At 33.7% G+C, this 17,016-nt stretch overlaps 1 protein-coding gene across 1 annotated transcript in view; it reads right to left on the reverse strand.

Annotated features, from left to right (window-relative positions):
* Window positions 1-4,478: 4,478 nt before the first annotated feature.
* The window catches only part of LOC110595189 (protein FAM227B-like), a gene marked incomplete at its 3' end in the record, with an annotated part of 24,355 nt that continues 11,817 nt past the window's right edge, over window positions 4,479-17,016 (reverse strand). The window contains exons 3-4 of the mRNA XM_021709911.1: window positions 6,423-6,654; window positions 4,479-4,546 (exon numbers count right to left, since the gene is read on the reverse strand). Coding sequence (XP_021565586.1) covers window positions 4,479-4,546; window positions 6,423-6,654 — 300 coding nt within the window. The remainder of the gene's footprint in view (window positions 4,547-6,422; window positions 6,655-17,016) is intronic.

The following is a 17,016-nucleotide window of genomic DNA, read 5'->3' on the forward strand; positions in this document are numbered from 1 at the left end:
AAAAAAAAAAAAAAAAAAAAAAAAAATTAAACAGAAAAAAAAAATCCCATTAAAAAATGGGCAAAGGATCTGAAGGATCCGAATAGATATTTCTCAAAGGAAGAGATGAAAATGGCCAAGATAACAAGGGTACCTGCATGGTGAACATTTGTATACCTAACCCTGAATTGTACCCCACAACTTTAAAATAAGAAAAATTAAAAGAAAAAAAAAGAAAGAAAATGGCTAAGAGGCATGTGAAAAAAAAAAATCATCAGGGCAATGTAAATTAAAACCACAATGAGATATCATCTTACCAAAGTGAGCATGGTTATTATCAAAAAGAAAAAAAAATAGCAAATGCAGAGAAAAGGAAACTCTTATGTGCTGCTGGTGGGAATACACATTAGTACGGCCACTATAGAAAATGGTATGAAGGCTTCTCAAAATACTGAAAACTGAACTACCATATAATCCAGCAACTCCACTATTTCTCCAAAGAAGAAGAAATCAAAGGGATACCTACATCCCATATTTACTGCAGCACTATTTACAATAGCCAAAATATAAAATCATCATAAGTGTCCATCAGCAGATGAATGGATAAAGAAAATGTTGTATATATCCACAATGGATCACTATTCAGCCATTTAAAAAATTAAATCCTGTCATTTGCAGTAATATGAAAGAAACAATAGGTCATTATGTTAAGTGAAATAAGGCAGACAAAGAAGACAAATATTGCATGATCTCATTCATATGTGAGAGCTTAAAAAGTTGATCTCATGGAGGTAGAGAACAGAATGATGATTACCAGAGGCTGGAAAAGGTGTTGGCTAGGGTGGAGGGGAAATGTGATGAAAGAGATTGGTTAATCGCTACAAATATGCAGTTAGATAGAAGAAATGAGTTCTAGTGTTTGATAGCACAGTATGGCGACTATAGTTAATGACAATCTTGAATATTTCAAAATAGCTAGAAAAGAAGATTTGAAATGTTCCCAACACACACAAAAGATAGTCAAGCGATGAATATCCTAAATACCCTACTTCAATCATTATACATTGTATGCAAGTACCAAAATATCACATGTACCACATAAATATGTATAATTATTATGTACCAATTTTTTCAAAAAATGGAATCAGATTTACAGAGATATTAATGTTAATTTCAAATCTTCTGGCTTTATTCTGTACAAATAAAAGAAACATTGAAAGTTTTCAAGAAGCAGAGTCATAGTAATATGAGACATAGCTTGGTCAAATAACTTGAAAAAGATACCACAAAAATATAAACAATATATGCTAAAGTTTTGGCAAATAAAACCAATTTAACTTTTATTTTTTAAAATACAAATAATTATTAAAACATATTTTAGTATAATTCACCTAAAGTTCATTTCAATAGGCCTTGAAAAGCTATCTGACATAATCCAACAATCAAAATCTAAAACTTATTTAGAAAATTTTAAAAAACAGAAAATTTTAAGGAATAATATAACTATCAGTGTTCTCATGATCTCTTAACCTAGAACAGGTTTTTGTTGCTATTCCAGCATTTGCTTCAAGACTACATTTTAAAAATAAAATATGAGTTCACATATAATAGAATATAAAGCTTAGATCCTTTTTTATAATGATCCCTAGTTTTATTCCTGTGCTCTCCTTCTTTGAAACAGTCACTATTTTTTGTTAGTATCCCTTTCAATACATTAAAATTACTTTTCCAGACATACACACACATGAAAAATAGACTTTGTATGTGTTTTCAAATTTAAAAAATGATATTAATTGTACATACTATTTGGTAACTTGCTTTTTTCACTCAATATTAGGTTTTGACAATCTAGTAAAGTTGATATTTATGTAATTAGTTAATTTTCACATAGCTTTTCTACCAACCTGATCATTCCCCTCTGCAAAATATAAATGATTACTAAATCAATAAAAATTCACAAGCAACTTTTTTGTCAAATATGCAAAGAACAGTTGATATTCCTAAATTCTATGAATTATCTGAAACTAGAGAGATAAAGCTAAGTGCCTTATTTTTCTGAGGTTAATATAATTTTGATACCCAAATTAATCAGATAATTTAGGAAAAGATAGTCATATCATATCAAGCACAGATACATAAGTCTAAATCAAACAAAGCAAATCAAATCCAGGAAAATTTTAAAATCATATCCTAAAAATATGAGACTAGTCCAACTTCTGAAAAGCTGTCAGTGTAATCTGCCATGTTCAAATATTAAAGGATGAAAGTAGATTTTGCTATCACCACAGTGATAGCAAACCATGGAGATTTTTTCAAGTTTTGAGCACAGGGATGTCTACATCTAATCTACTTCTACATCCATATACACTTTTGCATAGCTTTAATAAACTAGAGGTAAAAATAAATTTCCTTAACCTAAAAAAATGTAGCTATAAAAACATTTAAATTTTCTAATTAATAGCAAAGTACTAACATCCTTTCCATCAAAGTCAGAGGCAAGGGAAGACAGCCCTAACATTTTTAAAATATCCATATAACAAAAATAATTTCCTATATACCAACAATAAGCCATTTAACCCTATAATGAAAAAAACAATCTCATTGATATTAGTGATAAAAATTTAAGATACCTAGGAAAAAATGTAACAAGGCATGTATAGAACTTACATGAGGAAAATCACACGAATTTACTAATGAACCTAAAATATTACCTATACATTTTATTCTCTTTTTTTCCCCTTCTTTTTATTATAAAGATGTGGGGTACAATTCAGGGTTAGGTATACAAACGTTGATTATTCAAGTTCCCTTGTTGATGAGGTGTGTCCCTCCCTCCCCTAGCAGTTTCCTTCAACTGCCAATCCCACCCCCATTTTATTCTCTTACATAAAAATAAACAGCAGATGGATTAAACAATAAAATTGTCTAACTCTGTAAGATTTCTCAAAAGCATAAACAGATATTACAAATAAAAAAGAAAAGCTCAAAAAATGATCAAAGTTCATAAATAGGCAATTCACAATAATAGAAACACAAAGGCTAATAAAAACCAGAACAATCAACTACATTAGTAGGAGGCACATAATTTATAATAATTTTGCCTGTCAAATTTGCAAACATAAAAAATAATAATTTCATATTAGCAAAGGAATTGATAAGGGATAAATTACAAACTCTATTGTTAAAAATAGAGAAAAATTGGCAATATATATCAAAACATTTGGATTTTCACATTTTCTTTCCCAGGTGGTTCCACTTCTAGAAAATTTATCATAAGAAATATCCATAGAAACTGAGTGCAGTGGCTCACACCTGTAAATCTAGCATCTTGGGAGGCCAAGGCAGAAGGACTGCTTAAGCCCAGCAATTCAAGGCAAGTCTAGGCAACACAGCAAAACCCTATCTCTACAAAAAATAGAAAAATTAGCTGGGTATGGTGGCACATGCCTATAGTACCAGCTACCTGGGAGGCTGGGGAGGGAGGATCACTTGAACCCAGGAGGTTGAGGCTGCAGTGAGCAATGATTATGCCACTGTGTTCAGTATGGGTGACAGAGTGAGACTCCAACTCCAACACACACACACACACACAAATAAAAACTAAAAATAATCATAGATAAGCACAGTCTTTAGTTCCAAATATGTTCACAGCAGCTTTATAAATTACAGTGAATAGTGAAAACTAAGCATCCAATAAAAGGGTTATTACATTAGTTTATTTATAAAATATAAGTTTAAAATGTTTGAAAATATTAACTGATGAAAATATTATAATAAATTTAATGACAGAAAATTTTAATATAATTTTTCTTTAAGAAAAATGAAAGTGATAACTAAAGTATTAGATATATGTGATTTATCTATAAATAATATAATTACAATGCTAACCCTTTCATAGTGTTTATTTACTTCTAATTTTTTAAAATGATTCCCTGAGTCACAATGAGGAATAAAGAAACAAAATTATTTTGAAATTTTTAAAAAACGCTAAATGAGGTGGTTGGACAAGTGGTGACACAAAGTCTTTACAGGTTTAACATTATTTAATTCTAGAATGTATTTTTTAAAAGGAATTGAAAGCTATTCAAAAGCCTATTAGAATTTTAATCAAAATCTCAGCAAGATTTTAAAAAATTGACAAAGTAATACAAGTCATCAAAAAGAATTGTTAATTTTTTTTCTGAAAGAGGGTTGATATATATGCACTACTAAGTGTAAGATGTTACAATTATTAAATGACCAAAACATGAAATATGTACATTAAAATAAGTCTTCAAATAACTTGTAGTGATGTGAAGATGTCAACACTCTAATATTAGGTATGAAAAAAAGATGTATCCAACTATTTTAAAAACAGAAATAGATAGATGATAGATAGATGACAGAAGACTACAAGGACATTTAAAAAATGTTACCAGTGTTTATTTATGGAATTGTAATGTTAATATTTTCTGTGAAAATATACTTTTTCAAGTATGATAAAAACATAAATATCATACCATTATCTTTTTTTCCTTATGGAACTTCTTTAGAAATTCTCTGTATCTTTCTAATTGTCTACGAGAACCTTAAAAAAATAAAAGAATTTCCATCATATGTATATTATATATCCTTTCAAAATATTTAAATACTTTAAAGAAATTATATATGAAACTATTCATTGAAGGCAATTAACTATTTTAATGAGTATATGCTAAATATATACTCTTAGCTGCATGTAAATGGAACAATTATATTTAGTACATTTTCTGTTTTTTATTTTATTCTGAAATTTCATGTTCCAACTAACATATCTAGGATACTTACTCCTATCTAAAGACTTACCTTAACCCCTTTCAACTGAGCAAGTCTCTGTTTTTAAAACAGTTCAGGCACTTACATTTGGTTGTTTCATGGTTATCTTAAATTCAATAAAGTAAAGTACTGTGGAGCATGGCTCAGCAAAAGACTACGTGGACTTGGAAGTTAGATAACCTAGACTTGAATCTGAGCACTGATACTTACATACTGCAGAAAATGAATGTACACAAAATTCCTATTTTTGAGAGCAGAAGGAATGTATGAAGGGATATATTTTAGGATATACTTTGTTTACTAATGGGTATTTTATTTCTTTACAAAAAATTTATCTGTGTGTATGTATACAGGCTATAAACGTATATAGAAAAATTAGCTGGGCATGGTGGAGCATGCCTGTAGTCCCAGTTACTCCAAAGGCTGAAAAGGGAGGATTACTTGAGCCCATGAGGTTAACGCTGTGGTGAGCTGTGATCGTGCCACTGTACTCCAGCCTGGGTGACAGAACAAGATCCTGACTCAAAAAAGATAATAAAATAATAGTTTATACAAAAGCTACATATTGCTTGCATAAGTTAAAAAAAATTATATTTTAAATATTTAAAATTTCAGTAAGAAAATTTTAAATAGTGAATTTAATTCATGAATATTTAAATAAATCGACAGAATTTCACAAATCTAAGTCCAAAAAAGAAAATTAAATATCTAAATAACATAACTAATTGAATTTATTTAATACATAAAAATGGAAGGGCAACTATCATCATTTTTAAAGCTTATATGTGATAAGTTTGTCCATTAAATCAAGAACAAATCAAGAATCACTGCAAGTATTTACAACTATTCTGGAAATGTTAATTAATACAATTATATAAGAAAAAGTTACACAAATACTGAAAAGAAGTAAAAATTATCATTACCTGCAGTATTATTTTCATTCATTCAGTTAATGCACACTGAATACTAATTACTAATCTAGCCTATGTAGATTAACTCTCACACCTTTGAGTTTTTGTTTTACTTATTTTTATTCTATCTTGATTGATTTGTTCACTTTAGTTGGGGTCTCACTCTGTCACCCAGGTTGGAGAACAATGGTGCAATCACATCTCACTGCAGACTAAACCTTCTGGGCTCATGTGATCCTGTCGCCTAAGCCTTCTGAGTAGCTGGTACTATAGGCATGCACCATCACACTCAGCTATTTTTCTCATTTTTTTTGTAGAGATGAGGTTTCGGTATGTTGCCCAGGCGGGTCTCCTGGGCTCCTGGGCTCAAGCAATCCTTCTGCCTTGACATCACAAAGTGCTGGGATTACAGACATGAGCCATTGAAACTAGTAGATGTGTTTGTTTCTAGTTAACAATATTAGTTGGTGCTACCCTGTTTTCCTGTTTCCTCGATACTTTGTATCTCTACTCCAGTTGAACAGTTTAACAACTGTTTTAGGTTTTGTCCTAGTAGCCCCTTTTTGAAACATGTTTGTGTTCAACTAAAAATCTGTATTGGATTATTTTATAATGAGGAGGTTTCACAATAAAAATTGTTTCTGTTTTAAGATATTTTACACTTTAGGATTTCATTCTTTATGAGATTAAACACACACACACAGACTATTACTTTACTCATAAAAAAATAAGGCTTACTTGTCTCAAAAATTACACGTTTCCACTCATATATTTTAGAGGCGTGGTTTTGCAAAAGAAGTGAACATTCATTTAATCTTGACTCCATGATTGAGGTTGCTTCATATATTCGGGGAACATTTTTCCACAGGTGTGTATAAATTGAGATAAATGAACTATCTTCTTTTATTGCTTTCAGGATGCCTGACCATTTATCGTTATCTGTACAATTTACTTCCCTTGGCCAATAATCCTGCAAAAAATGTGGATGAGAGAATACAACTTAAATCATTTTTAATGACTTTAAATAATTTAGTTCAAAACCAATTAGCTAAAAATGAACTTTATTTCACAGCATTATTATTATTATTATTATTTATTTTTAAAAATTTTTTTTGAGTTGGAGTCTCACTCTGTCGCCTTGACCTACTGGGCTCCGGCGATCCTTCCACCTCAGCCTTACGAGTAGCCGGAATTACAGGCACGTGCTACCATGCCCGGCTGATTTTTTGATTTATTGTAGAGATGAGGTCTTGCTGCCCAGGCGGGTCTCGAACTCCCAGACTCAGGCAATCCACTCACCTCAGCTTCCCAAAGGCGCAGGATTACAGGCTGAGCCACCGAGCCCGGCTACAGCATTATTTTTTTAACTTGAAATAATCACAAGCCTCAGAAAATATATAAGTGATTTACTGAAAATATTGTCCCGAATAATTTGAGAAAAAATGACTTACTCGATAACTCATCTCAATAGCTCATTTAAAACTAGTACACTGCTTCTAAAGAACAAACACATCTCCCGCATAATCACAATATAACCACTGAAATCAGGAAATTGGCATTGGTACATTGTTTCTATCTAATCCTCGGACTCCATTCAAGTTTCAATTGAGCCAATAATGCCCTTTTTATCAAAAGAATCTAGTTCAGAATCAAATATTATGTTTCGGCTTCAAGTCTCTTTAGTCTCTTTCAGTCCACAATAGTTCTTCAGTATTTTCTTGGGAGGGAAAGGGGAGAATTGAAGGGCAGAATTTTTTTATTTTTAATTTTTTCCAGCTTTGATTAGATATAATTGGCAAATACAAAATTGTACATATTTATAATATACAGTGTGATGTTTTAATAAGTTTTAATAAGTGTATACATTGTTTTAACAAGTGTATACATTGTGAAATAATTGCCCAGAAAGGTAATTAATATATCCATCACCTTGTATAGTTTTTCTGTGTGTTGTGAGGACATTTAAGATCTAATCTTGGCAATTTTCAAGGACACAATACATTATTATTAACTATAATCATCATGATGATAAATAGATCTCCAGTATTTATTCTGAAACTTTGTCCCTTTAGCCCATTTCTCCACCCTCTTCCACAAGATCCTGCCATCCACATCAATTCTACTTTCTGCTCATTCGAGTTCCACTTTTATAGATTCTACATATAAGTGAGATCAGGCATAATTTTCTTTTTGTGCCTGGCTTATTTTATTTAGCATCGTGTCCTCCAGGCTCATTCATGTTGTCACAAATGACAAGAGTTCCTTCTTTATAAAAACAGAATAATATTCCATTATGTGTACAAATATATGTGTGTGTGTATATATATTACAAGGATCCCAAAAAATGTATACACATTTTAAGTGATGTTATCTATGTATTACTTTTCAAAGTTGAATTGAATTATGGCAGCAATGCATAGTACGATGTTTGCGCAACAGTGCTTCTGCTATTTTCTTTGACTATCATGCCTGTCACATAGTGACGCTAGCATTCATTTGATCAACACCATCTTTTGAGCAAACATCATACTTAAAATGTGTACACATTTTTTGGTAACCCCTGTATATGTACACATTTTCTTTTTTCATTCATATGTCGATAAACACTTAGGATGATTCCATATCACATGGGAGTGCAGAAACCTCTTTGACATACTGATTTCATTTCCTTTGGAAATACCCCAGAAGTAGAGTTGCTAGATCATATGGTAGTTCTAGTTTTTATTTTTTTATTTTTTTTTCGGAATCTCCATATGGCTTTTCATAATGGCTGTGTTAATTTACATTCCTACCAGCAATGTACAAGGCTCCCATTTCTCCACATTTCTATCGGCACTAGGTTTTTGTTTCATTGAAAACAGACATTCTAACAGGTGTGATTGTCTCATTGTGATTTTGTGTTTCCCTAATAATCTGTGATATTGAGCATATTTTCACACACCTGTTGGTCATTTGTATGTCTTCCTTTGAGAAATGTCTACTTAGGTCCTTTTGCCTATTGTTTAATCTGGTTATTTGTTTTCTTGCCACTGAGTTGTTTAACTTCCTTATATATTCTGGATATTAGCCCCTTAACAAATGTATGGTTTTCAAATATTTTCTCTCATTCTGCAGGCAGTCTCTTCATTTTGTTTATCATTTCCTTTGCTGTGCAGAGGTTTAGTTTGATGCAATTCCATTTATTTATTTTTGCTATTGTCACCTGTGCATTTAGCTTCATATTAAAAAAATCATCATACAGGCCATTGTCATAGAGCTTTTCCTCTGTTTTCTTCTAGTAGTTTTATAGTTTTAGGTCTTATATTTAAATCTTTAATCCATGTTGAGTTGATTTTTGTATATGGTGTGAGATAAGGGTTCAATTTCATTCTTCTTCATGTTAATATCCAGTTATTCCAATACCATTTATTGAAAAGACTTTCCTTTCTCCATTATGTGTTGTTGACAACTCTGTAGAAAATCAATTGACTGCAAAGGTGTAGATTTATTTCTGGGCTCTGTATTTGGTTCCATTGCTCTGTATGTCTGTTCTTATGCCAGTACCATGGGGTTTTTTGGGGGGTTTTTTTTTGAGCTGGAGTCACTCTGTCGCCCAGGCTGGAGTGCAGTGCCACACCCATGGCCACCCTCTCCCCTTTCCCCAGTGTCGACCTACAGGGTTCTTGCGATCCTTCCGCCCCAGCCTTCCAAGTAGCCAGAACTACAGGTATGTGCTACCACACCCAGGTAATTTTTTAATTTATTGTAGAGACGAGGTCTTGCCATGTTGCCTGGGCTGGTTGCGAACCTGCAAGCTCAGACAATCCACTTGCCTCGGCCTCCCAAAGTGCTAGGATTACAGGTTGAGTCACAGAGCCCAGGTCTACAATGCTTTTTTGATTACTACAACTTTGTAGTATATTTTGAAGGTCAGGTAGTATGACAAGTCCAGCTTGGTTGTTTTGTTCAAGATTGCTTTGGTAATTTCAGATGTTTTGTGACTCCATACAAATGTTAAGATTGTTTTCTATTTTTGTAGAAACAATGATTAGAATTTTGATAGGGATTTTAGTTAATCCATAGGTCACGCTGGGTAGTATGAATATCTTGACAATACTGATTCTTCCAATCCAAAAACACAAACAAGACATCTTTTCATTTATTTTTGTTGTCTTCAATTTCTTTCATCAATGTTTTATAGTTTTCGTTGTACAGAACTTTCACCTCCTTGGTTAAATGGATCCCTGTGTATTTTGTATGTGATTGTCTTATTAATTTCTCTTTTGGATAGTTCATTGTTAGTGCACAAAAATGCTACTAATTTTTGTATGCTGATTTAGTAGCCTCAAAATTAGCTGAATTCATGTAATATTTACAACAGTTTTTTGTGGTGTCTTCAAGGTTTTCTATATATAAGATAATGTTATCTACAAACAGGACAAGTTAACTTATTCTTTTCCAAATTAGAGAATTTTATTTCTTATTTTCCTAATTTTATTTCTAATTTTCCTAATTGTTCTGGTATAAATTACAGTACTATAATAAATAGGAGCACTGAGAGTAGGCATCCTTTTCTTGTTCCTGACCTTAGGGGAAAAGCTTTTAACCTTTCATCATTGAATATAACATTATCTGTCAGTTTTTCATATATGGTCCTTATATTGTTGATGTACATTCCTTCTGTACCTAATTTATTTAGAGTTCTCAACATGAAACTTTGTTGAATTTTGTCACATGCTTTTTCTGCATCTATAAAGATGCTAATATGATTTTATCCTACACTTTGTTGATGTAATTTATCACATTTATTGATTTGCATATGTTGAACCACCCTTGCATCCTATGGATCAATCCTTCTCGATTATGGTGTATGACTCTTTTAATGTGCTGTTGAATTTGGCTTGCTAGTATTTTCTTAGGGATTTTTGTATTAATACTCATCATAAGAAGTACTAGCAAGTAGTGTTCTTTTGTAATGTCCTTGTCTGGCTTTGGCATCAGGGTCATGCTGGTCTCATAAAATCAGTTTAAAAGTATTCCCTCCTCCTTTCTTTTTTTTTTTTGGGAGAATTTGAGAAGGATTAGCATTAATTATTTCAATATTTGGTAGAATCCATAAGAGAAGTCAAAGAGTTCTGGGCTTTTCTTTGTTGGGAAATTTTCAGTTACTGATTCAACCCCCCCCCATGATTTATTATTAGTCTGTTCAGATTTATTTTTATTTCTTCATGATTTAGTTATGCTATATTGTAGTTTCTATGAATAATCCATTTCTTCTATGTTATTCAATTTATTGGTGTATAATTTTTCATAGTAGTCTCTTATGATTCTTGGTATTGCTGTGGTATCAACTAATGTTTCCTCTTTCATTTCTGATTTTATACCTGAAATGGCTCTCTTTTTTTCTTAGTTTAGCAAAGGGTTTGACAGTTTTATCTTTTCAAAAAACAACTCTTAGTTTCACTGATAATTTCTATTCTTTCTAGTTTCTCCTTCATTTATTTTTGCTCTGATCTTCATTATTTCCTTCACTCTGCTGTCCTTGGGGTTAGTTAGTTCTTGTTCTACTTCCTTGAGGCATAAGTTAGGTTGGTAATTTGGTATCTTTCTTTTTTATTAATGTATACATTTGTTTCTATAAACTTCCCTCTTAGAACTGTTTTTTGCTGAATCTCATAAGTTTTAGTATTTTTTCTCATTTTCATTTGTTTCAAGATTTTTTTTTTTTTTTTTTGAGTTGGAGTCTCACTCTGTCACTGGCCACTGCAGCCTTGACCTGCTGGGTTCCAGCGATCCTTCCACCTCAGCCTTCCCAGTAACTGGAACTACAGATACACGCTACCACCCCCGGCTAATTTTTTTTTTTATTGTAGAGATGAGGCCTCGCCAAGTTGCCCAGGTGGGTCTCGAACCAGCAGGCTCAGGCAATCCACTCACCTCAGCCTCCCAAGGCTCGGGATTACAGGCTGAGCCACCGAGCCCGGCTGTTTCAAGATTTTTAAAATTTCCTGTTGATTTATCCTTTGGACCACTGGCTGTTCAGGAGCAAGTGGGTTAGTTTCCACATGTTTGTAAATTTTCCAATTTACTTCAATTACTGATGTCTAGGTTTCATACTATTATAGTTGGAAAAGGTAACTTGATAATATGCTTATATATTTTTTCTTTTTTATTGCCTTTTCCCACATGTTCTAAAAATATTTTTAAATGTGTTAAGATCTGTTTTGTGGTCCTAATTTTATATTTTATCAAGAATGTCTGTGTGCACTTGTGAAGAAGGTGTATTTTGTTGCTATTGGATGGAATGTTATGTATATTCCTAACAGGTCTATTTGATCTATAATGTTCTTGCCTGTCCTCTGTTCTCTACTTATAATCTGTCTGCATGCTTTACCCTTTCTTGTGAGTATTGAAGTCTCCTATTTTTATTGTATTGCCATCAATTTCTCCCTTCAGTTCTGTTATGTAGGCAGTATATATTTGTGTCTTGTTTTTTTTATCCATCCAGTCACTTACATCTGTTGATTGGAGAATTTAATCCATTTACACATTTATACTAAAAGTAATTATTGATATTTAAGGATTTACTACTACCACTTTGTTAAAAGTTTTCTGACTTTTTGGTATTCTTTTGTTTCATTCTTCCTCTCTTGCTGTCTTTCTTGTCATTTGATGATTTTTGTAGCTGTGTACTATGATTCCTTTCTCTTTATCTTTTGTGCATCTACATGAGATTTTTCTTTGTAGTTACATGAAGCTTACATAAAACATCTCACAGTTATTATAGTCTATCTTGGGATTGATAACAACTTAACATGAGTTGCATACAAAACTCTACATCTTAATATCCTGTCTTCACATTTTATGCTATTGATGCAATAATTAATGTATTTCTGCATTGTGTAATCATTAACAAATTATTCTTTTTTTTTTTCATTAATCAGTATTTTTTATTATGGTTTTGTGGGGTACAGTTAAGGGTTAGGTGTACAATGACGTTTCATTCAGGCACCCTGTAGATAAGAAGTGTTTTCCCATCCCCCGACATATATTTGCTACTGTTAATCCCATCCCCTTCCCCCCCATAGTTTCCCAGTACCATCCGTCATTTTCTCATAGTATTGCATTGGATGTTTAAGGTCCATTATATGAGTGAGAACATGTGATATTCGGATTTTTGTTTTCATTAACAAATTATTATAATTCAAGTTACTTTGTCTCTTAACTCTTAACACAAGAGTTAAAAGTTATTTACACACCACCAATATGGTATTGGAGTATTCTAAATTTAATTATAGTCTTACATTTATAGTGAGTTTTATATTTTCATATAATTTTACATTCTTAGTGTACTTCATTTCAAGTTGAAAAAACTCCCTTTAATATTGTATGCAAATCATGTTAGGTGGTGATAAACTCCCAAAGCTTTTGTATGCCTTGGTAAGTCATTATCTCTACTTCATTTCTGAAGGACAGCCTTGCCAGGTTATCAAATTCTTGGTTGGTTGTTGTTGTTATTTTTTTCCCTTGGCACTTTGCATATATCATCCCACTCTCTCCTGGACTGCAAGTTTCTGCTGAGAAATCATAGCCTTATTAAGGTTCCCTTGTATGTTATGAGTTACTTTTTTCTTGCCTAGGTTCAACAGAGCAGTCCTGGTACCTGGGACCTTGAGGACAGATCTGGAGTCTGGGTCTGTGGGGGGCAAGCCTGAAGCCTGAGTCTATGAGGTTGGCCTGATTCAGGGTGGGCCTGAAATCTGCATTTTGGCGGGCATTCTGGGTCCTGGGATTGTGAGGGTAGGCTTTGGGCCTAGGCTTCAGGAGCAGTCCTGAAGCGTGAGTCCATGGGTCCAACCTGGTATTGGTATCTACTAGAAAAGGTCTGGTACTGGGTCTGCAGGAGTAGAAATGGATCCTGAGTGCCCTGAAGCATAGCTCAGCTGGGAATGGCTTAAAACCTGAGGCAGCCTGGCACTGAAGTGGATCTAAAGGCTGGATCTGCATGTGATAGTCTAAAGTCAGAGTCTAAGCTAGTTGACATGGCACTGGGGCAGGCTAGAACCTGAGTTTGAGAGGGTCAACCTGGGGATGTAGAACCTATCCTGATACTGGAGAAATTCCTAGAGGCTAGGTCCACAGGTGCCAGCCTGGAGCTTGGGGCTGTGGCAGCTAGCCTTCCACAGTCCTCTTACTGGGGTCCATGGCAAAGTCATGTGTTCACTTACTCTCCTTCCTCACATAAAGGTTATCCTCTCTCTACTGTTCTGCCCTGGCTTAGGGGAGTGGTGATGTGGATAACATGAAAATGTCCTCCTAACATTTTCAGTGTAACTGGTCTCCCAATTGGTGGATGCTGTAATCTAACCTGCATTTCTTAGTTTTTGTGAAGGTATTTTGCTTGCATGAATAGTTGCTTAAATTGATATTTCTGCAAGGAGATAAGTGCTGGAAAGTTCTAGTCCACCATCTTGCTAAAGTCACTCCTCCTCAGTCTTTTTTTTTTTTTTTTTTAACTTTTATATATTCAGAACCAATGCTAGGCACTCCTACTTAGGCTAAGATATCTCATGTCAGCTTGCACGTTCAGTGAGGATATGCTTTTTATCCCTACTTTACCCCTTCTGATTTCCCACACCAGAGTGACTGACTACCTTCCTTTTCTCCCCAGTACATGTGAATATTGCCATCAATCCCTTGGACTCTGACACATGTGGTGTCACGTGGACATCCTTCTCACCATTGTTAGACTCAGACAGCTTGCTCTTTGGGCCACCAAGCGCATCCCCCTCAGCCCCCACCAATGTGGAAGCCTGCCTTGTTTTGGCCCCACAATGGTTTTAGGAAAAAATTGTTCAGAAAAAGGAGATGGAAGGAAAGAAAGAGAAGAGTAATGGAGAGAAGGTGAACCACAACATTAATATTTGAAAATCTAAACATATAATCCTTTAAAATAATTAAATAATAGCAAAACAAAAATGTTAGTTAACACAATTAAAGGTTTATAAGTAAGAGACTATTTTCTGGTGAGTGACTTGCATAGGATGAAACTCTTTAATGGAATTTGGGTAAAATAAATCGAGGATTTAGCTACAGTAAAAAAAAAAAAATCTGAGTCTGCAGATCGGGAATTTCAAACCTGCCTTGGTCTATTCCATCTACCTTTTTTGTTTCTTTAAGAGCATCTTAAACTCATCATACATGTCTTAATTTATTAACTGTGCTCTTTAGTAATAACATCTACTCAAACAATACCCAGTTTTAAACACTGAAAAACTTTTTCAAATGAATCGAGGTCCCCCTGCCATTTTGGATTATGTAGTATTTTACAGACGTAAGTACCCTTTCCCAAATCCTGCAAATGTATTTTTTAAGTAACACATATAACCACTTGGGAGAGTTTTCCAGCATTGAAATCTGGGAAATTGTGCCAAAACTTCAAAAGATTTCAGAAGAATAAGATAAAACGACAGGCTAAAATCCCTGAAGACATACATTGCCAATTTATAATGACTGTCACATTCAAAAATATAGGCCTTATGGTCATGTGTTGCCATTCTTAACAGGGTTGAGGGAGTAAGAAGCTAAAAGGAAATTAAACAGAGTTTATAATATGTACAAACCTTTATGAAAATGTATCCTTATCATAATCCTTGTTTCCAAGTTATTGAAATATATTATGAGGTAAGTATCCTGAAATTCTACAGGCTGATGAGACTCTGTCTTTTCTACATGAACACGGTAATCAAACAATTGCCTAATATCACAAAGCCATTACTACAAAGAAGGAATTGAAAAACAAATTTTAAAAGTTTGACAGTATAGAGAAATAGAGCAGGAGGAGGATGATGTAAATTCCATGAGGATAAAAATTTGTGTCTTTTTTCTTCATTGCACTATCTCCAGTGTCCAGAAAAATACCAGGCAAATTGTGGGTAGTGGATAAAAATCATTAAATGAGTGAATGAATAAAATAAGAGAACAATGATATAATAGGGGAAACGATGTCATAAAAATAAGATATAAAAATATCTTTATAGGTCGGGCTCGGTGGCTCAGCCTGTAATCCCACGCCTTGGGAGGCCGAGGTGAGTGAATTGCCTGAGCCTGCGGGTTCGAGACCGGCCTGGGAAACTGGTGAAACCTCATCTCTACAATTAAATAAAAATATCAGCCAGGCATTGTAGCGCGTGCCTGTACTTCCGGCTACTCAGAAGGCTGAGGTGGAAGGATCACTGGAACCCAGCAGGTTGAGGCTGCGGGGGCCGGGGCAGCCACCGCACTCCCGTCTGGGTGACAGAGTGAGACTCCAACTCAAAAACAAAAACAAAAAAATTATAAATAAACCCTCATTCTTTTACTAGATTATTTGTGGTTGTATTATTAATTGAATACCAGATAGTGATCTTGGAGTAGAGCATATCTTTTAGCAGATCTTACTCTGCTTTTCCCTTCTCACTTCTCTAATTACTTATTTCTTATTCCTTTGTATTTTGCCTACAACCAGATACCTCTTGAAGAGAATACAACATGAAAATTAAATTTTGTAGTCAGACCTAGGAAAGGTAAACAGGAGTCAACTAGCAGCTAACAGGCAGATGAGCTGTCAGGCAAAAGTAATGTCATTACTGCCAGAGGGGAAATCAATACTACTAGGGTTTAAGGATCTAGAGTCTAGAGTGATTACATTAATTCAAAGGAAATAAATGCGTTTAAATCCCAAAAGAACAAAAGAGTTGGACTAGAGATTTATTTCCTGTAGAGATAATTTTCTACATTATAGCACTATAACCCTTAGTGATAACTAAGGAAAACATTAATCTTATTTAAAACAAGGTCAATGAGTCAAGAATTGGGTATATATTTGGAATGTTTACTTTAATTACAACAACTAATGTTGACAGTACCAGAAGCACAAATTATCATATGAAAGTACCAAACAGAAATGGAGAGGTATAGTAGATTGACAAAAGGGATCTCCTGATGTTTGGAGAGGGATTTTGTTTATTGAATATATAATTAGACTTGCACTCATGTCAAAGCTCAAAAGACAATACTGAAGTATCCAACAAGAGGCAAGAAATAAGAAGTAAGACTAGAGTTAGAAGAAGAAGTGACTAGTTAGCCCTTCTTTCCTTTTGAACTAAGAAGAGATTTAAATGAATGTATGAATGAATAAACAAATGGATGAACAAATAAATGAAATAGGCTATGCACTAAATAAAGAGAATGGGTATGGAGGAACTCAAATCATTCTGCAAAAAAAGATACCTGCACACTTATGTTTGTTGCAGCTCTATTCACAATAGCAAGAACATGGAACCAACCATGCTGCCCATCGAAGCTGGACTGG

This window comes from Carlito syrichta, unplaced genomic scaffold (assembly GCF_000164805.1).
Source record: "Carlito syrichta isolate Samal-C Ts95f unplaced genomic scaffold, Tarsius_syrichta-2.0.1 Scaffold287681, whole genome shotgun sequence".
In the NCBI taxonomy this organism is placed as follows: Eukaryota; Metazoa; Chordata; class Mammalia; order Primates; family Tarsiidae; genus Carlito; species Carlito syrichta.